Source organism: Frieseomelitta varia, unplaced genomic scaffold, assembly GCF_011392965.1.
Source record: "Frieseomelitta varia isolate USP_RPSP 00005682 unplaced genomic scaffold, Fvar_1.2 scaffold_3, whole genome shotgun sequence".
NCBI lineage: Eukaryota > Metazoa > Arthropoda > Insecta > Hymenoptera > Apidae > Frieseomelitta > Frieseomelitta varia.
Window position 1 is genome coordinate 154,965 of NW_025110034.1, and position 22,724 is coordinate 177,688.

At 45.0% G+C, this 22,724-nt stretch overlaps 3 protein-coding genes across 6 annotated transcripts in view; 1 reads left to right on the top strand and 2 right to left on the bottom strand.

Annotated features, from left to right (window-relative positions):
- Nucleotides 1–54: 54 nt before the first annotated feature.
- Nucleotides 55–2,249, top strand: LOC122529645 (FERM domain-containing protein 8). 4 transcript variants are annotated; one of them, XR_006306838.1, is made up of 7 exons: nucleotides 59–430; nucleotides 510–950; nucleotides 1,010–1,464; nucleotides 1,535–1,693; nucleotides 1,757–1,928; nucleotides 1,993–2,098; nucleotides 2,211–2,249. XR_006306838.1 is itself a non-coding variant. In XM_043655957.1 (6 exons), exons 1-6 carry the CDS (start codon nucleotides 340–342, stop codon nucleotides 2,031–2,033), a joined length of 1,359 nt encoding a protein of 452 aa, XP_043511892.1. In that variant the 5' UTR covers nucleotides 58–339; the 3' UTR covers nucleotides 2,034–2,249. The 4 variants fall into 4 exon arrangements, 2 of the variants coding, with proteins under 2 accessions (XP_043511891.1, XP_043511892.1); XR_006306837.1 differs by having other exon boundaries at nucleotides 55–430; nucleotides 1,757–2,098; XM_043655957.1 differs by having other exon boundaries at nucleotides 58–430; nucleotides 1,993–2,249.
- On the bottom strand, nucleotides 463–8,183 carry LOC122529643 (dynein regulatory complex subunit 7). Its single transcript, XM_043655952.1, has 10 exons — nucleotides 8,143–8,183; nucleotides 4,415–4,777; nucleotides 3,925–4,339; nucleotides 3,597–3,854; nucleotides 3,363–3,522; nucleotides 3,202–3,268; nucleotides 2,911–3,123; nucleotides 2,643–2,855; nucleotides 2,338–2,562; nucleotides 463–2,243 (listed from the first exon to the last, which is right to left on the bottom strand). Exons 1-10 carry the CDS (start codon nucleotides 8,143–8,145, stop codon nucleotides 2,055–2,057), a joined length of 2,106 nt encoding a protein of 701 aa, XP_043511887.1. The 5' UTR covers nucleotides 8,146–8,183; the 3' UTR covers nucleotides 463–2,054.
- A 9,870-nt stretch (nucleotides 8,184–18,053) lies between these two features.
- The window catches only part of LOC122529609 (tyrosine-protein phosphatase Lar-like), a 24,064-nt gene continuing 19,393 nt past the window's right edge, over nucleotides 18,054–22,724 (bottom strand). The window contains exons 3-7 of the mRNA XM_043655894.1: nucleotides 22,448–22,558; nucleotides 20,870–21,145; nucleotides 19,999–20,283; nucleotides 18,928–18,951; nucleotides 18,054–18,248 (exon numbers count right to left, since the gene is read on the bottom strand). Of these exons, the coding sequence (XP_043511829.1) occupies nucleotides 18,082–18,248; nucleotides 18,928–18,951; nucleotides 19,999–20,283; nucleotides 20,870–21,145; nucleotides 22,448–22,558 (863 nt within the window). The 3' untranslated portion in view covers nucleotides 18,054–18,081. The remainder of the gene's footprint in view (nucleotides 18,249–18,927; nucleotides 18,952–19,998; nucleotides 20,284–20,869; nucleotides 21,146–22,447; nucleotides 22,559–22,724) is intronic.

The window sequence follows — 22,724 nt, forward strand, 5'->3', positions numbered from 1 at the left end:
GAAAAGGAGAAGTAATCAATAACTAGTTCCCTAGTTCAGATGGCAGCAGAGCAGTATTTTGGTTGAAAATCTTGCAAAAATTAATTGAAATCTACCATGCAGTTTTATTTGTTCGGTGCAAAGAAAAAAGTTATTTATTACAAAAAAAAACTTCCTTAATATTATCTCCGTTCACATATTAGTAATTTACTCCTTTGTAGTTCATTGAATAACCCTCCTGGAGAAATGACATAGAAATATACAGGAGAACATCAGGTCAATGTTAATATTAAGAAATGAAATTAAAAAATCCAAATAAAGATATAGTTCCAAACTTCAATTAGTTGGAAATTAAAAAGCATGGAAACTCAAGAAGACTGTGCAATTAGGCGAGGACAACATATTCGTCATTATCAAAATGACTACAAATCTGATGGACATACTTCGACTTGTAAGCAATAACGTTCTCATATAAACATTTGATTCTATGTATATTTTCTTTATTATTACAATTATTTTTTTCGTTTTAGCAATGATAGTGAACCAATCCCAATATCTAAACATGGGGAGGTCTACCGTAAGAATAGCTGTGTATTTAATGACTGGAATCTTTTTAACAATGGACATTGAACACAGTTCTACCGCGCATCAAATTCTTGCAATGATACAATCCGAAGGAGAATTGGGATTGACAAGAACCCCTTTATTCACTGGCCAAACGGTTTTCGCCCTGTGGCTTTGCTCTTCAAGATTGGAGGTTCAATTGCATCCGAATCATAAGCCTTTAGAGCTGGCTGCAAAGTGGAATCGCTTAGTGAAAAAATACAGTTCTCAGAGGGAAGAGACAGATGAGGAGCCTTTGCTATGCCTTAGAAGAAATGTATTTCTTTCCCGATCGGATGAGGAGCAAATAAAAGAAGCTAAAGTGTTGGAATTATTGTATGCAGAAGCCAGAAACAACGTGCTGCAAGGTAATTAATCATTTCAATCTTTTCGTATGCTGCGTGTAACACATCCGTTGATGTTCCAGGGCGTTATCCGTGTGAGGGACAGGCACGATATGCAAGTCTGGGAGCGTTGCAAGCACGCATTGAACTCGGCCCGTACAATCCTCAAAGTCACACACTGGCATTTTTCAGGAAGCATCGTGGCCGATTCTTGCCTCATCATTACACTTCTCCTAGTTTGTTATTGGGGCTTGGTGTCGGATTGGGACTGGTAGGGGGAAAAGGAGCACCAGAGGCTCGTCTGCTCGAGCAATACAAACGGATACCAAATCACACGGGAACTAACACGAACTCGCGAAAGCTTGTCAGAAAGTATTTAGAGTTTTGTTGGAGTTTGCCGTGTTACGGAGCGGCTTTCTTTCAAGGTCAAATCGAACGTCCCGTGAGAGGGCTCGCATCGTGGATCACAAACCGTGACATGCACGTACTCATTGCTATTAATTCGTCAGGTGTATATATCGTGGACGACGTCCAATGCGTAAGCAATCAAATATCGCACAATGATCGATAATTGCCGGAGTACCACGTTAAAAATAACTTTTCTACAGAGTTTGTTATTGGGTCTAAGGTATTCTGAGCTGAGCTGGGAAATGGCGAAACCTTCCGACGAAGGTAATTTGGATTGTCTGCCGTGTTTGTTTCTACAGTTCCCTGTGCGAGAGAACGGGGCACGAGTTTATAAAATTCTACAAGTATTCTCAAGACAAGTACGATCTGCGCTTGATTCATGTTAATTTTGAACAGTTTTAATCGTGTGAATTCGTTTTAAGGCAATAATGATGGACACGTTGATTTCTGGCTTTGCCGAGGATCATCGTCGTCACGGAACTAACGGCGATGTGACGAACACTGATCGTTTAACGGATCATACGATAGGTTCCAGTACCGGAAGTTTTACTAACAAACTTAGTAAATTTACGTTGGCCACTTTTGACGACGAAGGTAAACGTGCAAACTTTTCGTTGAAGACTGAAGATTTTTCTTTTTTAATACAAAGCTGTTTCAGGCCGATGTATTGGACAAATGGGCTCTTGGTCCTTTCAGTGAAGTATCACCTTTAACGTTGTTTCACTTAGAGTCATCTCTAAGTATCGCGAGATGCGGACTTTGTTGTAAGTGGTCCATCAACATTTCGTATCTTATAGGAACTAAGTCTCTATGCCGATTTAATCTGGTTTCCAACATTTGTAAGTGAAAGTTTATTTCATTTATTTTCTCTAATAGGTTTTCTTCTTCTTCGCGGGTTACATCTCCATCCTATAAAAGACGAAAAAAAATACATGATTTTCTATATTGCATTTTGTATCAAATAAATGTACAAAATAACACATTTTGATGGAAATTTATTGACCTGTGTTAGTAACGCTTGCGTTTTTATCAATTCTTGCGAATATCTATCAAACTCACGCAAGATCTTATTCGCTCTCTGTACAAGTAACTGTTTGTAATCATTGAGACACGTATATTGTACAAAATATGCGTCAATATTTGATAGTTCCGATGGATTGCCTAAACGAGCCAGATACGGTTTTAAATAATCTACATCTTCCGTGATATCTTCCTGACCGTTTGTTTTCTGTATTTAATAATACATCAATTATCAAAACATATATTAATTATTTAGATTAAAAAAGTGCATCGTTATTATTTTCATACCATCAACGCTTCCGTCAGAAATTCTGGCTCTCTGAGTTTATCATATATGGATATTGATAGTGTTGGCAATAAGTATTCTTTGTTTCTTGTCTCGAGAAATGCGTACATTTCCTTTTCTGCTGCTCTAACTTGAGATACAGATACATCTTCCTCCTTTAGTTGTGTCTCTAGCTCGTATAATAAATGAAGAGACTTTTCAGATTCCTCTAGAGGCTGCAAATAGAACAATATAGTCTTCTAATTTTCTAATACAGTGATGAACACTCACAGTATACCCCTGCATCGTGGATACATTAAGAACCAATCGTTCACCCCTTTCTGCTAACGGTGGCTTTATGTATGTTCGCAGAACTCTTGTAAATTGCCCTGGATGATAGTGATACGTAAGACGTATTTCGTTCTCGTCAATAGCAAATTCACGAATTGCTATGTTTTTACTTGCTTTTATCCGTTCGTCTCTATTAAATTTCTCGACGATATTCTGCAAAATTAGAATACCTTAAATTAATCGATTTTCGCGCGACGTTTCAAAAATTACAATTATCAAATTCTACTTTACCGATATGTGTCGATAATGAATATCGTGCGGAGCGGAGCTCTTTCGTTCTCGCGAAAATTGTACGTGCCTGTACTCAAGTCGATCGAAACACTGGTTGTAATATCGTGTAATCATTTTTAATCGTTTACAATTTAACTACAAAATTACGAATTACCGCTTACCGATAATACAGGAAATCATCGCGGTCGACGAAGTGTTGCGTCAAGTAATTCGGATGCATTTCGAATTTAGATAGACCATCGAAGCGCGCAACGTGATAGAAATCTAAAATTCGCTCGCTATCCACTGACAAATGAGGAGCACTGACAAAGTATCGATGCTCTGCAATTTCATTTTTCATCAAGGAGAATCAATCCTAAGCATATCAAGGCACAATGACGGTAATAAACTACCACCTTTGCATTGATCTGCTCGGCCTCTTGCATAGTAATCCACAACTGTATCGTTATTTAGATCTTTTCGCGATTTCACCAGATTGTCGGATCTATTCGCATAATTCTCGTACACCTCAATGGGACTCGTGTAATCGTAATCGTCGTATATGGTGATTTTTTGCACCAAGCCGTTCGGCTGAAGATACGGCGCGTAGCGTTCAACCTTCGTCCTTTTATAAAATGTCGTTTTCGTACCATTTGGGAACCGTTTCTCAAATTCTAATAAGCGAGACTGTCAATGTATCGACACACTTACATTCCAATGCTTGACTCAACATTTTTCATATACCTGCTTCGCTAATATTTATTTGATCTACGTATGAAGCTGGCATGTCCAGGTGTTTCTCGTGTTCCACGCCAGATTCCTCGTCGACCTCTTCCGCTTCGTGCATTGTCCATGATTCACCGGGTAGTAAGTGTTCCCACAGCTCCACTTTCGTTAAATCCCACGCTATATTCGCGCACGATCCTGCGGATGACTGCATGTTTACCCAATAATTCTTGTCATTCCATATACTTTCCACGCCCAAATACAACTGGGCCGTGTCATCGTCTGCGGCTCCGTAAGACACGCCAGTGGTAGGCTCGATGAAAAGTGGACAAGGAATCTCCTGGTCCCTTGGTCCATCTAGCTCTGGCAATATCGCTACCCAGCCGTGTATTCTGTGTCCCCAATACTCATCCGGTGGAAGCTGCTCCAGTTCCTAAATCCAAACGTAATTTTTTCTCACAATCAGGGGAGAATTAAAAAAAAAAAAGTAGGAAATCGATTGTGATACTTCGATCAATTTTTGTTGTTCCTTTTCGTCCGAGAGTAATTTCTCCTCCAACTTCCTCGCCTCCTCTTCTTCCAATTTTAACAAAAATTGACTATTATACTCTGTCATGAGCTTAAACTTGTACTTGGTGATTTCAGGTTGTTCCGCTTTCGGCTCTCGTTCCGCTTGTTTGTCCGGTCGCGGCACACAGGGGCACGATTTTCGCGTCAAATCGCACAACGTTTGCTCCCTCGACGCGTAACCGCTTATTACGAACGCATTGTATCCTTGGCCTAGTAGCAAGCTGGCGAGAAATGTCGCGCACTCGAAGCAGTTGCCCTTTCGAAACTTTTGTACCCATGTCGGTGATCCTAGCTGTTTCGGCTGTAAACAGAAATAATATTGTAAATGTGATGTCACAAATAGAGGGAAACGCATTTGTAATTCAATAAGCAAAACACTTGTTGCATTGGACTTTAAATCAACTTTCTCGTAACGAGATAATACAGTGAGTTACGTTGCAACGGTCGATAAGACAGAATTTGTCAACTACCTGAATTTGTCTGAATTTATTTTACCGACTGTCGATAGATTACGTAACGCCGCTTACCGTTAGCCTCACGTGGAAACGCAGAAGTAATAATAATAATACTAAAGAGTAAATACATCCCACACACAACTACTAATCGTCTCCACACAAGAAGAGTAGGCGCATTCAAATACGGTGCCGAGCACGTGGCAACTCGTGCGTATTCTCGGTCCCTGACCTACGTGACTGTATTATGATCTATGCGTAGAATGGTATATTGTACCGTATAACGGAAGCGACCACCGTTCATAAAATGACGAGGAGAGAGGGATAGAGAGGAAGAGAGACAGAAATTAAAAGAAAAACAGAAAGAGCCAATTACGTTGTTACGGAACACAACGATGCGAATTTTTTTTTCCAAATTACCGTTTCACTTGCGGGGTGAATTGCGAACATCTGTTTGCGCGATTCACCCCGTAAAATAAACAACAAAGTGACAAAAAACGAAATTCTCGAGATTCTCAACGAGCGATTGTCGGGAGCTGCTGCGATTTGCACCAAATTTAGGAAGGTTCCGGGCCGTCGATTCCGAAATCGAAGCCGAAGGGGTCGCGCCTCGCCCTTTCCCGTGTCTTGGAAGCGGGAGAGAAGGCAGTCTTTTTTGCGAGCGCGTAGCCTGGGCCAGGGGTAGGGCAGAGAGATGGTCAGTGGGTGGTGCGGCTATCCCTCGATCCCTTCACCCACTTCCGCCCCCTCTGTCCACCCGACCTAACCTCACCCGACCATCCACCCCTGCCTCTCTGCCGCCATCCCTCGAACGCGCCCTCGGTCCCCCGCTTCCTCGCCCATTGGCGTTGCCCGCCCCCTCCCCGGCCGTCCCTCGCTTGCCCCCGCGCGTCACCATCATTCCGCGCGACCCCTTCGACCGGCACCCACGTGGGACGCAAGACGAGGGTGTGAGGTAGCAGACAACGCGGAGATACCGCCGCCGCGCCGCGGCAGCTGCGCTCAGTGTCTCTCAACCACGAGCTTACGTCGCCCGAGATAATTTACTGCCTGGTCGAACTGGTTCGTCTCTCGCTTAAATATCGCTCACGCTCGTGCATTACGCGAATTATTCGACGCGTGGTGTATTGTCCTCGTAGAATCTGAGGTACTCGAGATTTTCGGACCTTTTTGTTCTTACGATATCACGCTTATACGTTTCAACACCTTCGTACAAATATACCGGATCTTGATTGTCACATAAATTAACGAGAATGTCTGTTAACGCTAAAGCAATCGCATTCCACATATAAATCATTATAATTTTAACGATTAATTAATGTAAATAGATTTATACGATTACGTCCAAACAGATTTCGACAGAAATGCTCGTATCGTTTAAACAGTTGCGAAAAACGAAAATCTGAAATCGATTGCTACAGTGCATATTAATCAAATTACAATAGTTAAATTAAAATTGTACGATTATTTGTAAAAACTTGTACAATGATAGTTTTAATAAATAATAATTTCTCACATCAAACATCCCTGTGCTGGGAAGATGTTGAAGTGCCAAATTATTTGAAAGATCGTGCACTGTTTAATTAAAACTGGAAACGATAAGTTTTTACGTTTTTGTCACATATTTGCGCGTGTTTGGGGACGATTCTTTAATTGTAAGAGATACATAAGAGGAAATTCCTTATTTTTGTTGTGTACAGGATCACGCGCGTTTCAGAAACTTCGCATACAACACACTTTCTCGAGAGTAAACTTGATTTGCTGCGAAGAAGGCTCGAAGATTTTTCCGAGCGGCAGAACGATTTAAAGCGGATAGAACGATGTGTCAGCGCCATAATCTTTTTACGAGGGTCGCGATTTAGTTGGACTACAACTACGATCGATACAATATATAAAATACACACCGGTGAAGTTTCAAGGCGTAACTTTCGCGAATTATTAACGATCGATAATTCGATAATTCCCCGGTATAACTCGTTAATCAATTTCCGATCAAGCCGGAATTTTGTGTGTTCGTTGCTCAGTGACGTCAAATTAACCTTTTAAATATCAATTGGTCAGAAAAAAAAAAGAAAAAGAGAAAATGAACGACTTTATTCTCCAATAAAGTGCCCCTTTTTTTTTTTTTCTTCTCATCAGGTTCATCATATTCCGATTTTCACAATATTACGAGGTTCAACGTGCGTATGCTTGGGTTTAATCAATTAGCGCGCAAACGACAACGTTTGTACGTCGTCGTGCAATTGGTCATCGAAAAGGAAAATGAGAGACATGGCAGAAAATCCATGGAAAACGTCCTTGTGCCGCCGGGGATTGAACTATCTTAAAAAACGTTACGTCGGCAGAGAGAGAGGAGAGAGAGGAGAGAGAGAGATTGCGACAATCTAAATCTGAAAGGACAAAAATCCCTTAATTCCGCGACGCGCACGGTATCGATAATTCCCCTTTCGATCTACGTTCACGGAAGTGGACGGAGAGAGGACGTGATTTACGCCGAGACGATGCTCGTGGGTATCAGTCGCAGGGTACATGATCAAAGCGCGACGGTCGAAAGCGTGGATCGAAGCGCTGATTGGTCGGCTTCGAGCGGGGTGCCGCGAGATAGCGCTTTTCGGGACGCCTCGATGTCGTGCGCTCGGCGCTGGCCGCCGTATCGAGGACGTTATCCGTGGACGCGACCAGAGAGCCGCTATGTGTACGTGCGCGTGTACGTGCACGGTTCCAACACACGGGGGCGAGCGGTGCCGGGGCACGGATGTATTGGCGCGCGCGTTGGGAGATGGGAACGACCGGGGGCGAAGGAAAGGAGGGACGAGAGGAGCGACAGAGAGGCAGATACGGAGGGCTGCGGGAACCGGACAGGGACGAGCGACCTGAGGAAGAGAGATATATATACACATACACACATATACACACACACACAGGCAGAGAGAGGGAACGAGGCCTAAATCAGGGGCGATCGCACCGAGCGACGTCGCTATCTCTCTGAATATGCGAACCACTATTTGGCGTCCGCGGCGCGTACGTACCTAGTACCCGGTATTACTAGATACTAGATAGTACCTAGTCCCTGCCTGCCTATATACCTTGGCTAGATGTTCCACCAAGCTCCTCTGTGTGCGCCCCGTCTCTACGTGCGGCGAGCTGCACGGGCGCCCTACACACACACACATACACCCACGCCCCCCTGGAGTTTACACCTACGCGGGTTTACCATGTGCCTTGCGAACCGAGGTCGTCGCGATGCTCTCGCGTATGTTTGGAAAACTGTAAAATCAAACTCGCGCGAGTAGCTCGCGCGAGCGGTCGTGTCGTCGGAGGGAAAGGTCGGCTGACACCGGGGACACACGGTTCAGCCCCGCTCAGACCTTTATCGCGCGACCCCGATTTGCGTCTATAATAATAATGCCTCGCCCGCGACAACGCAACAATTTTTATTAAGCCTGTGTAAACGCGGTATGAAACATCCGTCTGGCTACTCCAACAGGATTTTAAAGAGTGAAGATTGACAATGAGCGAACACTCGTCTGCGATTCGTCGTCATTCAAGAGAATCGAAACGCTTTGACATCGCTGGCCATGCGATATTTAAACCGGCAGTCGTTCATGGTATAATTAATAATTACATACGGCAGTCGTTTATGGTACAATTAATAATTATATACTACGTTTATCGATAAAGGTTAACTGGACATTTTTACACGTCTTTCACATCCCTCGCAATTGTGTGGACAATTTAGCAAATTTACAGGTCCTCCATAAATTTCAGTTAATCTCGGACGTGAAATTTATATTAAATTTATCTTTAATTTTTTTAATTAATAGCAATTAACTTTTAAATTTTAATATTGTATCTGAAAATGAAATTGTAAGTTTATTTGCAAAGATAAAATTCTATTAATAATATATATATAGTATACATATTATTATTATTAATAATGAAATATTTTTTTAATTTTCGTGCTAATTGTAGAATTGTCTAATAGTTCGCCAAGTACGGTGCGACGAGTATGTAAAAAGTTACACTGATGTTCTTATACACGTGATCACCGCGAAATAATTGAGGTTAGATCAATAATATTTCTATAGAAAAGACGCGCGATATCTGTAATCGACTAAACATTCGCTTCAATTCGGCTTACTTCGTTCCGCACATTATAAGTCGATTACGTTATTTGCGATATTCGCGATTCGTGAAGTTGACGCATACACCTTTTCTATTACTATTACGTTGTACTATGCCATCTTGTCATTAGAAAAAAAAGTACTAACCTTCAAAGTCAATGTAGTGCGAGACAAATTCCCGATGATCGAGACGGATTTTTGTGATCTTTATTTTATCCAAATATCAAATTATCAATTATCCGTGCCAAATATCGCGATTTTATTTCATTTTATTTTATTTTCACGTAGCGACGAACGTTGGCGTAAGACGTATTCGAACGTGTTCGAACGTGTTCGAACGACGTTTCGTAAAATTAAAACACGTTTCCACTTTTTCGATCGCAGCTCGTCACGTGACGTTCGACTTCGAAGATCGCTGGATCCGGGAGAAATAAACAAACAGCTTCGCGGCAGGAAACATCGCAATTGACGTTATTAAAATTCCGTGGGTCTCTCCCCGCCGTTGATCGTGACGGGAACAGCTGTTCGGAATACTTTCGACTTGGAAAGACACGGAGGAGCAAGTTCGTAACTTCGTTGGCCAACTGAACGGATTATACCGTTGATTGTGTAGCGCGGAGAATGGAACTACCGCGGCACGAGCCTAGTTTTAAACTTCACACAGCGTCGTCTATTCGTTTTCGTTGCGTTGAATGAACTTAAAGGGAGAAGCTGCGTATACTCTCTGAACTTTGTTTCCAATCGATACAATTGTTGAACTACCTTACCAACAATTTCAAACGATTGTAATAAATGGACGGCAAACGTTTGCTAAACCTGTCAAACCTAATACTCGATCGATATCGATTGTCATTAGATTATAACGCAGGCCGACACAGTAATGACGGAAAAGTTTCTGCGATCACGGTGTGTTTACGAGTTTAAATTGTAAATGAACTACCTTACCAACAACTTTAAATGGTTGCAATAAAAGGGCGGCAATAATCTGCTAAACCTGTCAAACCTAATACTCGATCGATATCGATTGTCGTTAGGTTATGACGTAGAGGCCGGCACAGTAATGGCGGAAAAGTTTCTGCGATCAGATCACGGTGCGTTTACGAGTGTAAATTATAAATGTTTGGAGAACCGTGGAGGTGGAGAAGAACCGTTTAAGCTGCTCCCATTGACGGCCGATCATTACGAATACCCGTGATACATAAGCGGGGCGGCAAGCGGTGCCTCGCCGTGCTCTAACGAGCCGTACACGTGTTTCTGACGTCGGCGCTATAAAGTAAGTACGTACGTATACAGACACACGCGTATTCACTTACTCCTCGCTCACTCACGCACGCACGCACGCACGCACGCATGCAGGACTCGCTGAAAGAAGAGAAAGAGAGGGATAGGAAGAAAGAGGGACCCATATACGTGCAAACTCAGCACGCTGGAAGCCCTAGAGCCGGTTTTCAATGAGCAAATGGCGGAAGAAGAGGGAGAACCAGGCAGGCAGCTAGAACGCGATGTAACGCAGAAAGAGGAAGAGAGGCGTGCACGGCGAGAAGGAGAGGCGAACGAGCGATGAGAGAGAAGAAAGAGGAAGAGCAAGAGCCCAGGAGAGGAGGGGAGGGAAGGGGAGGCAGGGCGAGTGGAGAACGAGGAAGGGAGGCAAGAATGGACGAGAACGGGAGGAATATAAACCCTTATCGAAATCGTGATTCACCCCACATTCTCCGGAGACCCCCTAACCTATTAACATCCATATCACAATAACAGATACACATGTATACCCGAGAGCAGTACTCCCGTACGGTCGTTTGTCCTTGCGCACCTTCGTAATTCGCGTGGCGAATTCTTGTATAGAGCAATCGAAAGACTTGCTTCGTTGTTACTCGACGACGTCAACATTCTTTCAAACGCGAAACTTCCCGAAAAGGTTGAAACAAGTCGAACTACAACTGTAACAATTATAATTACGAGACACAAGTCGATGTATAATTTTCTCTTTTTTTCTTTTTCAGATGTTTTATTTTGTTTCCGAACGAAACGAAACAAACGGACGAGCAGTAATTAATCAAGGCGTCAAGTTACTAATTCGATCGTAAGAGGGATGATTCGACGATTGCCGGCTGAGTAGTTATTGTTCCGAGAGATGTTGCGAGAGAGATTTCCCTTTTTACCAAAGGTTACTTCAAGATTCTTTTTCTAATCCGCACAGACTCGATGGTTACTTTGGTTCTTGCTGTTCGCTTACGGGAGCAAGTTTCCCCGTTAAAGGGAACTTCAAGCACTTTTGAGAAACTGGCGTTAAATAAGGCGGAGTATCGTTAAGGATCGTCAGGCCGGATCTTACCGAAGTAACCGTGAATACTTATGAATGAAATCAACGTTGTCCCGCGAGATTGAAAAGAATGTATTCAAAGGCGGCGGGGTGGGTACACAAAGACGCGAGCCTGGGCGTGAGGTTAGTTTCGAGACTGAACTACTAACGCGTGTCGTTAATAAAAAGTGTCACCGATGGAACCAAACGCGTCCTCGCGTGTTAATTAGTTTGCCGATAACGGCAGAGAATTCTTCGTCGAACGGCTGGAACCGTGATACGTTTACTCTTTTCCTCGGTTGCCGCGTAGATATTACACACACACACATATGTATATATACTCTAGACCGTGTGTTTCATCGAGAATTACCGGCAGGTATCTGGAACCGCGATCGCCATTAAGGATCTAGCTCGAAACTATCCCATCACGGGTCCGAGTCTCGCGGCTGGATCGTCACCGTAAGGTAGGATTCACACAAAATAGAAAGACAGAGAGAGAGAGAGAGAGAGAGAGAAACAGAGAGGAGAATCGCGTCAAGAGGGAAAGAGAGGGAGGAGGGAATGGAAGCCGGTTTCGAGCGGACACCCAGTGCATCGAGATAGATAGGTAGATAGACGTCCGGATAGATGCATGCCACGGCAGCCAGAGCAAGGGATGCCGAGGGGTAGCGCAAAGCGGACAGGAGCAAAGGGGGATGGTGGTAGGTGGTCGCGGTGAGACGCGAGACGAAGAGGGGGGAGGGGGACGGGGGGAGGGAACGGGATGAGGTGGAAGAGCAAGAGAGGATGAGGAGGTGGATGAGGTGGAGGTGGAGGAGGAGGAGGAGGTGGAGCAGAAAGGGGTCGATGGTGGGTGGGTTGGAGGAGGAGAGTGGGTGGTGGTTCTCTCGCTGATTACGTCGCAGGATGGCCAGGAGAGAGAAACGCCGGAGAGGATGCTGCTACACCGTGCGCGGAGGAGGCCGGTTTGCTGGATAGAGGCGAATATATCCGCAATGTCCTACCACCAACCCTATACTCGGATAGCCTATCTTCCTTTCTCTCCTATTTCTCTCTTTCTTCCTCTCTCTATCTTCGTTTATCAGCGTGCTTCTTCCTCTCTGTTTCACCCTCGTCGTACGGTATCTATCCGTCCTCGTTCTATCTACGTTCTATCGTCTCTCTCTTTCTCTCTCTCTCTCTCTCTCTATCTCTTCCTTTCTCTGTTGCCGTTCTACCTCTTTCCCTCTGATGGCAGCAACCTCCCGGATGGCAGGGCCCTAAGCTAAACTAAGCTACGCCAGGATAGGATAGCGCCAGGAGGATAGGATGGGATAGGATGGTTGGATGGTGCCCACCTACACTCGTACACACAACGACTAGGACGACGTCGACGAGGAGCACGACGACGACGACGACGACGACGACGGCAACGGGAACGACGACGCCGACGACGACGACGACGACGACGACGACGACGACGACGACGACGACGACGACGACGACGACGACGAGGATGAGGACGAAGACGACGACGACGACGATCCCTCGTGCAGAAGTAACCTACCCTCGTCGTGTTTTCTCCTTCTCGGTTCCCTCAACATCTATTCCGCTATCTTTCTCTTCGTCGCACTCCTCCTTTCTCGCCAACCCCGTTGGTTTCTCGCACCAACGTTCCTCGCGTCCCGTTCTTTCGTTCTTCGCGTCGTCTCTCGCTCTCTACCAGCCAGTAACACCCACGGACCCCGGGGGGTTAGTTAGGGGTGGTATATTGACGGCCGGCGTCGCGAGGACGCCTATACTTAGTGTGCCGGCGAACCGACGCGTTTCCAGCTAGGCGTCCCCCCATTCCACCCTTCCTTCTCTCCTCTCTCACTCTCTCTCTCTCTCTCTCTCTCTTCGCTTTCCACCCGCGTCCGCCACCATCGGCCACCCTTCACGACCACCGCCACCCCCATTCGTCCCCCTTCTACACCCTCTACCGGCGACCCATTCTACACCCTCTACTGCCACCTTCCTCGTACCCTTTCCTTCCTCCCGGCCGCTTGGCTCTCCCTCGGTCCATCCTTCGTCCACCACCCCTCAAAGCGACGAGCAACCCCCCTATCTCAACCTTCTTCTACCTCGATCCTACTCGTCTACGTACGGTTTTCGTTTCTAGGTGCAAAGAACCAGCGAGAGAGAGAGAGAGAGAGAGAGAGAGAGAGAGAGAGAGAAAGAGAGAGAGATATCTTCGACCTCGCGCGCCTTGATCACCCTGCCTAAAGGAGAAGAGCCATCGGCAACCTGTTTCGAAATTACTTACTTACTTACTTACTTACTTACTTACTTGCCCTGAACTGAACATGACCAAGCCGAATTCGAGTGGCCGAGAGATCGATGCCTCCGGGCACTGTAAGAGCTTCGTGACGCACCTGATGCGTGAAAATAGGGGAACTATTTCGTCGTCGTCGTCGTCGTCGTCGTCGACGACGACGACGACGACGACGACGAAGGGAAACGCAGTAAACCAAGACTAAACGGAGGAAGGAGGAGGAGGGCGAGAGGAGACAGAGAGGGAGAAGAAGCGAGACAGGTCTCGATTAGGGAGCAACCGAACGAAATTATGTATACGTCGAAGATGATGGCGACGATGCACGCGATGGGTTCCCCAAGCGCGCGAGGGTCCGTCCGTCGAGAGGCGGGGGGAGATATGGCTAGGAAACGGTTTCTTTGTCGGTAGTTTCTCCGGCAAAGCGGATCGGTTTCTTGAGGGTCCTTAAAAGCACTGAGAACCTCGTCGGAAACTCCGGGTCCTCGATCGTCGTTAATTATCATTATTTGCCGTGGCCACGATACAATTTACTTTATTGGTCGCCGAGACGGCCACGCTAACTTCCGAGGCCGCGTAATTACCCGCCGCTGATACGCCACGTGTATAGTTACACCTGTACACCCTGTGCTCGCATAATCCTCGCATAAATACCGCGGCCAACATCTCCCCAAAGATGACCGTCGTTCAATGCATCGTTTCACACGAGTTGTTTAGGTAGCGCTGTTCCTTTGTTTCTTTTTTTCTAACGATTACTGGCCGTATACTGGGTGTATTATACGTACGTGCACGCACACACACACACACACACACACGTACACACAGCAGGAGAAACAAAGAGGTTTATTGCGAAATCAGTGGCGTGGAATGCTTCCCTCGGTGCACTTACCTGAAATTGATGGCGCCCGTTCGATTTGGTACATAGAAAGGCAGTTAACGGAGGCAGGGGGGAGAGCAAGGAGCGCAAGAGTGACTGAGAAGAGCCAACGAAGGAAGCGAGTGTTCGCAGGATCGACGAGTAATCGAATTAAGGGTGCTCAAGGTGACTAACTCTCGAGGACGTCGGCCGCCCGTTGAAAACGATCCCTGTGTATTATATATCGAGCCCTGCGCAAACGGAAAACAATCCGAACTCTTACGTCATTTGGAGAAAAGAGACAGAGTTGTTACGAAGATGGGAATCGCGACAACGCGTCGTGATGATAAATGTCGTATTCTTTTTTGAATTCATCGGTATATCACTGGATATAAATTACTGGGAAGTAATAAATTTATTACTCGTTTTGCCTGGGTTATATTTCGATATACCATATAAACGAAAAATATTGCAATTTTCGGCCAAATGTTCTCGACGTGCGTGGCATGTCATTACAATGCAGTTTATGGGACAGGATAATGCGTGTAACAGTATATTTCAAGTGTACTTTCGATCTGTGCAAAATTTCTTTACAAAAGGAATATTCTTTTTCAGAGAAATGGCGTCTACGTTCTTATATGAAACGCACTGTATATGAAGCAACATGTACTACTTATTTTCGCATTTGGAAATAAATCAAATCAATGTACGTATGTCATACGTTGTATGGAACCTTTTTTCAGATCGACACAAAAATGTAGTAAGAAAAGAAATTAATAAATGTTCTACGCATTCACGGCCGTTCAACTCGGTCCAGTGAGCGAATTAGGGACTTGGGAAGAAAGTCGAGAATTCTCGTGGAAACGGTTCACGGAGACGGGTGATGGGTGGCCGAGCTCGGGAGGTTTATGAGGGTAACGTCACCGATGTCTCGTTAAACGCGTATTCGTAGCGGCGTGACGTCACGCCGTAACGCCCTCTTCACGGTACGTAAGCGGTGTACCGTGTACCGTCGTGAAACAGCCGCCAGTAAACGCGAACTTTACGCCGCCAATTTCACCGTTTGATGTGTGCCTTCCTAGCCGTTCCTATCGACGACTCTCTCGAGTGTCTTCCTTTGGTTATATCGATCGCGTCGCACGAATTTCTCCGCCGTTTGCGAAAACCGCGAAATTCCGAGCGTGACACGCGGCTGCCGCTTGTCGATAATATTCCCCTCGCTTGTTTTTCGTCCAAACTGTGTTACCGATCGATATACGAACGCGTACAGGCGAGCAGACGAAGCGAGAGTTGATCGTAGTTTTTTTTTTTTTTCTCTTTGCATTCAACGGGCACACAGATTTAACAATTACTGTATTATCGCCTGAATTAGTGTCGGTGCGGAGGCGAGCGCGCATGCGCACGAGCGATCGAATCCCGTGTCGTCGATCTTCTGCGAGATAGCCGTAATTGCATGATAAAGTGCTCTCCGAACGGTATTGTCTTCGGTCTCTCTTCTCTGCCTGGGCGATTTTTCCGTCGGTAAACCGTGCAAAACAAATTATGGCGGAGCTAGATTGCGATTGTCCGAGAGGAACGCAGAACGCGGAACACGGCGGAGGTGTTCCAGATAAAAAATGCGTGAGAACACAGAGGCAGATAACGAAATATCATCGCTCAATTTACAGCGCCCGATTTCGATCATATCGAAGCTTCATCTCCTAATTACTTTCCTTCAACCTGAACCACGTGCGTAAACAGGCAGTTACTTTATCTTAGGTTATTAAACCTATTAAGTTAGGTTATGTTTGGCATTTTTCGCAATTACAAGAGGTTATTTTTAAATAGCCCCTAAAATGGTTAATAAAGTATCCACGAAAGGGGATACAAGAATTCCAACGAACGCATGATAGTTGTAGGAATAAACAGAATACATCGAAGAAGTACACACTCGCTCGACACTTTTCAACGATCGATTGACTAACGGCGCGTGCTGCTTACCACCTACTCCGCGTTTAAAGTACGTACATACAGACATATAAACTTCGACGATATTCTACGATTTCGCCGCGTCGTTTAATCGGCGGTCGTCGATATTCTCCGCGCGCGCGTGTGTATGTGTGTGTGAAATTCAATGCGCGCAAAGGCGTTAATGCAATTACGCAATAACGGGACAAGATTATCGTATCGTCGTGTCGCGGCGAACGTCGATCCAATCGCGTAACAAGGTTACGTTCTCGTTAAGCGTCTCTGCGGCGCAACTTTCGCGAAACTCGAGAGATCCAGCGCGACTCCGATTCCCTTTTCCCCTTGTGTATCGCCGCGATGTGTCGTTACGTGTACGTGTACGTGTGTACGCGACGACCAGCCGTAAGAAAGAGAAATCGGCGTCACTGCCGAACGTGAGTCATTAAACTCGATGAGCGTGCTCTTGACTGCGCGTGCGCGATAATTGCTAGTTGGTATTTGTCATTATGATGAGGTTAACCGTGTCACTTTCACGGCTGCTTGTCATACAGGGAACGAGATGAAGAGAGTAAATTGCTAGTATCGTGAAAACCTACCAAGGTTATGTGTGATTGAATGGTTGTATGATCAAAATTCTGTATAAAAACTGAACTCGACAAGGCTAACTTCATTACGATTAATTCTTCGGGTTCTGGGAAAGTTGAACGCCACAAAGATCGTTCGATCTTTGTATCGTTAATATCGTGCAAAAATTAGTGAGGTTATGTACGATTAAATAGCTGTACGATCAAAATTCTCTACAAAAAGCACACCGGTCAAGGTTAGCTATTTAGCTTCTGGAAAAGTTGAACGCCATTGGGGATCGTTCGACGTTCGAAACAAGTAAAAAAATTATGAGTCGCGACCGGAGGGTTTGGTTTCCGAGTATTTCTCGTATTTCCTCGCCGGGATCGAACGGACGGGTCGAAAAGGACGCGTGTCACTGCGTTCAATTTAAAGCGGACGATCACTTTTCGTGCGTTGGGCAATTACTTATCGCCGCGTCGGTAAATAACGGCCTCGTAGATACGCAACGCGATTATTCTTCTTCGACGGCGTTCCCTCCATTATTTATATTTCTTTTGTTCCCCTCCCTTTCTTTGTATCTGTTTGATTTCAATCTTTGCAACCTTTGGAAATTGTAGTCAAGGATCGGGGATATTTTTCAAAAAAAAAAAAAAAAAAAAAAGAAAAAACCGTAGCCTGATTCCAGTTGCGCGGAATATCCCGGCACGCATTATATCGTTCACGTATTCAGCAGTAATTTCGACCACGAACGATAATTTCCAATTTACATAGTACGTGTACACGCATCATAACGTTATAATTAGAAAAGTAAAATTCCGCGCGCGGTCCTAATTTGATGAAAAGGAGCTATATAATCAATGCTAGAATTACCAGTCTGTGTGCAACTAAACGTGCAACTAAATGTAATTAAAGTGACATTAATTACGTCTTTGTTCAAATAAAAAGCAAATATGAATTTCGCCGATGAACGTATATATATGTATATATATATATATATATATATATATATATATATATATATTTTTTTTTTTTAGTGATTGTAACAAAAGAAAATCTGAGACTTGGTATTTCTAGCTTTGTAAGAGTCCACATACTTTGAAACGGTAGCGTGTAACTTGTAAGCTACAAAGACTGACCGTCACTTGCCCGTTCGGCGTTTCCGGTTCGTCCCATTGTATGACCATTGTGCTGGAGCTCAATGGTCGGGCAACCACCTTCCGTGGCGCAGTACCAGGTTCTAGAACGAAGAAATTAGCTTGGATTTCTCTCGAATCGCGTTCCGATTGGTGGACAAGCCAATCTAGTTAGTCACTTGGAGAGGAGAGATACAAATAAACCCCCGGGAGCAACACCATAAAATACCACAATTAACAAAAAAAAAGAAAAAAAAAAGAAAAAAAAAGAAACAGGAACTCCAGATAGAGAAAGAGACAGAGAGAGAGATAGAGAGAAAAAAAGAATGCACTGTGCGATAATCGTGATTAGAACGCAATTTACTAATGAAATGACCAAGAACGTGTTCGTGTCTCGTTGATTAGCTACAAGTACGGTGTACGCCTTTGTCTCCATATACACATATGCCATAAGTGTCGACTGCTGCGGTGTGAGTGCTGATGTGAATCGAACGGCCAACATGTGCGTGTGCTTGAATGAAACGCGAAGTTTCGGGTAAAGAAAGAGAAATTGAACGAAAGGAAACAAGGGAACAAAACTAAGAAAGGGGGAGGGGAGAAAGAAAGAGAACGAAAAGTCAAAACGTGAGAGAAACTAAAAAACAAGTAAAAAAAAAAAGAAAAAAAACAAACAAGAAGAAAAATATGAGAAGAAAAGAGGAATGAAAAGAAAACGAGGAAGAGAATTAGACAAGAGGCAAAGTACGTTTTGCTACAGCACTCTTAGTATATGATTGAACTTACTGGTACCTCCATTTGTCGATTCCGCTATTGAAAAAAAGGACGAACGATTATTTTTCGATGATAATCGATTGAGTGGTGTGTATAATTGCACGGTGAAAATACGAATATCCGGAGTTATCGCGGATGGCTGGCTGTTCGTATTTCCACTGGGTGCGAAGAGTGCGCTACTTTATCGAGGAAAGGTGCAATTTCGCGTGCTGTCTCTCCGCGTATTGGTTTTACTCTTTCCTCCGTGGAAAAGAGACGGAGAGACGTGGGAGTGTAGTAGGTGATGATACAGAGAGAGAAAGAGAGAGAGAGAGAGAGAGACAGAGAGATAGAGAGAAAGATAGAGAGAGAAAGAGCGAGGCAGAGACGGAAAAATGCAGAGCGAAACGTCGAAGCGCGACGCGCCGAACACGGATCCGACAAAAACACTAACACATGGTGCGACACAGAGAAAGGGGAGTTTTTTTTTTTTTTTTTTTTTTTTTTGGTGATAGGTGGAAAAAAAATGTCTTGTCACTTACATGAGTCAAATCGTGCGTCCACGGCGGACAGCATGGAAAAAAAGGTATAATTTCCCTCAAAAACCGTGTCAAAACTTGTCCCTCGTTCTCGCAAGGTGCAAAAAACATTGTTGTCTACGTGCAAAAATTTCCTGTACGCTCGCCGGACGCTAATAAGCTATCTTTTCGCGCGTTGCTGCGCGACAAAAATCTCTTGTCCGCGGTTTCTAGCGGACGTGTTCTTATTTCGGTTGTGTCCGGTGCACCTTTTTTGCAAGGTCCTTGTACGCGATCGAAAAAAATAACGCGTCGAGTCGAGCCTCGTGAAACTTAGGCGCCACGTGTGTATGTGTGTGTGTGTATGTGTTACTGACGACAGAACGTTTGAGACAGTAGTAGTAACCGCGCGATAATACCCCGCGGATCTCGACGATGCGACAACGACAATGACCCTGAAAAATGGTGTGAACGTGGCCGCGTCGACGAGAAGCGAGATGATCCATTTGCGAGATGTTTGCGGGCTGCCGATGTGTAGTATAATGAGAAAAGCGTTTTACAGAGGGTAGGAAAAAGAAATACTGACTGGTTTCTCCAGTGGTGACTGTCACCGGGGCACTGGCGGGGCTACGCCCGATGGCGTTCACGGCTGTCACGGTAAGCTCGTACTCGGTGTAAGGGCTCAGACTACGGACGTGATAGTACATGGTCGTGATGCCCGATATCTCCGCCTCGGCTTGCTGCACGTGCTTCGGTTTGTGTTGAATCACGTAGTACTGGACCTCCTCCGGATTTTTGTAGTACCACGTGAGCTTCACCGACGTGGCAGTGATGTCTGACACCTGAACGTTCTCCGGAGCACTTGGCAGAGCTGAAATTCATTCGTTCGCACGAGTTTACGATACCCGGCTCACGAAGCAGAAGTTTCGAAAGAGTTTTTTTTTTTTTTTTTTGGAAAACTTGCACCGTAATTGGAAAGATATCCCCGTTCGAGTAACTTGGAAAAATCCCGAAGTTTTGCAATTACCAAACTATACCGATGCACATCTCCTCGCCCTTTGACGAATGCTTTGCGCGCCTGCTTGGCTTTAACGCCAAGCCAACTTTGCGAAACGCACGGATAGCGATCGGTTCTTCGCGCGTTTCCCACGTTTCGCCAATTTTCACAAAGTACGGTTGCACCGCGTAAGCCGATTGATTAGTCACGGAACCTATACCGCCACGGTTCGTTGGGTGCGTGCCTCTCATTGGAACACACGGTCGCACACACCGACCGTTTGATTGATCGTTTCACGTTACGTACGTTCGATAGGTCGCCGGCGCGATCTCCCGAGGATTTACGCGCGATTTCGATCCATTTCGATACGATACGATACGATACGATACGATACGATGCGAAACGACACGATGTTGTGTGCGTTATTGCGCACAGTAGCACGCGATACGATGATACGAACCTTGCACTTTCACCATCGTCGTCACTTCGATGATACCGAGATCGCTGGCTGCTGTGCAGGTGTAGTTGGCCGACTCCTTCACGTTGGTCAGTGTCAGGACGTTTCTACCCACTGGTAGATTGTCATCCGGCGTGAGATCCGTCGATGGACCTTTCTTCCACTTGACGTACGGCATTGGCGAGCCAACGGCGACGCATGTCAGGTTCAAAGATCCACCGGATCTTACCTCGGTCACCGGCGGCGGAGGAATCGAGAAAGTGGGCGCGACTCGTCGAACTAGTCGCAGTACGCGAAAAGAAACGAAGAAAATTTTGTTGAAAACCTACCTTTGATATCGGGACCTAATCGGTGGAGTATATTACGCAAAGAGATATATTAGTAGCAGAGTTTCAAAAAATGAATGAGTAACTCTGACCGTTGGCGCAAGAATATTAAACTTTAAACGAAAAATTTTCACATTTTTTAAATTAATATAAACATATTTTCCCAATCAATGTATTTTTTTCGTTATAAAAAAAGCTGTTTCGATATCCTCATGAACAATATAGGCTATATTGAACTGATAAGAAAGTATGTAAACTATGTGCGGCCCTCGACAAATTTTTGTTAACCAATTCGGCTCAGAAGATCTAAAACCTATGGTTCATCCAGATCGAGCTAACAAAACACTCGCTCGCGCGTCAGAATCTCTCGTTCCCAAAATTGTAATATTTTCTCAGTTTTAAGTATAATTAAGCAAAACAAAACAGGCAAAACAAATAATAAATTTATTATTACTTCTCGATAATTTCTATCCAGCGATGATATCGTACCGACGAATTCAGAAAGAAAGCAACGAACTATTGTATACCGTTTGGGGTCGCTCGTTATGGTCCGCAATCAGTTGCCAGCGCAAGTGGTTAAGAATTCCTCGCGCGACGTGCAGAGTATCCTACATTTATCGAACGCAACGAAGCACAAAGTATTAAAGTCTCACTTGCAAGTAAAATTATCACTCTCGGTAAGACGAGACTAGTTCGCAGTTCGTTGCTGTAAAATTAAATACACTTTGAAACACCGAAAGGAGTCAAACTCGACGGTGGGGGATGATACACGTCCTCCTGAAACGTTTCCTTTATCCGTGGGACCTCGAAAAATGAATTTTTTTTTTCCCAGCGACAACGCGAAGAGAGAAACGTGCACGTGTTCCGGTGGCAATTAACGCGCGTACGGACTCGAAACCTGGCGGCCGAGTATTTGATTACGCGATACTTGAATCCCCCGCGGGTGGGACAGTAGCAGCCGCGCCGGCAAGAAATGCCTGCGTTCGCCGCATCATAATATTTGCCACGCGATTCCATCCAACCGCGCGAATCCTTTGTGCCCCGTCAGCTTAGTTTAATTACGCTTTAATTACGTGGCATTAATTTTAATTGCAAACAGGAAAACGACTGGGATTTAACCCGCGCGCGCGCCACGTTTTTGTAATGAATTCACGTTGAAACGGCTAACCGGGTAACCGGGTAAGAAGCCGCCCGGAACGGTTTCTTCCGGGAGGAAAGCTCATTCTCCCGTCACTTTACGCCGGACTTTACCTACCTTTCACGTAAAGCATCGCCGACTTGGAGTACTCCGTGCCGACGGAATTATTCGCCACGCACTCGTACTTCCCTTGGTCGTTCACGTCCGATGCGGTGATTTGCAGCGCACCTGTGAGAAACAGAGAAAGACAGAGAGAGAGAGAGAGAGAGAGAGAGGAGAAAAAAAATGCGGTGAACGCACACGACAAGCACACGGTTATTTTTTCGAAAACGTCGCACCAACTTTTTAAACTCTGTTCGTTAACAATTTTTTTTTTTTTTTTTTTTTTTTTTGG

Bases quoted from the DNA above. Each gene is read 5' to 3' on its own strand.
- LOC122529645 (XM_043655956.1), top strand. From the start codon at position 340: ATGGAAACTCAAGAAGACTGTGCAATTAGGCGAGGACAACATATTCGT. The intron at 951-1,009 runs GTAATTAATCAT...TTGATGTTCCAG, and splicing joins CAGAAACAACGTGCTGCAAG to GGCGTTATCCGTGTGAGGGA. The intron at 1,465-1,534 runs GTAAGCAATCAA...ACTTTTCTACAG, and splicing joins TCGTGGACGACGTCCAATGC to AGTTTGTTATTGGGTCTAAG.
- LOC122529643 (XM_043655952.1), bottom strand. The intron at 4,340-4,414 runs GTATCACAATCG...GTTTGGATTTAG, and splicing joins AACAACAAAAATTGATCGAA to GAACTGGAGCAGCTTCCACC. The intron at 3,523-3,596 runs GTGGTAGTTTAT...ATGAAATTGCAG, and splicing joins CCGAGCAGATCAATGCAAAG to AGCATCGATACTTTGTCAGT.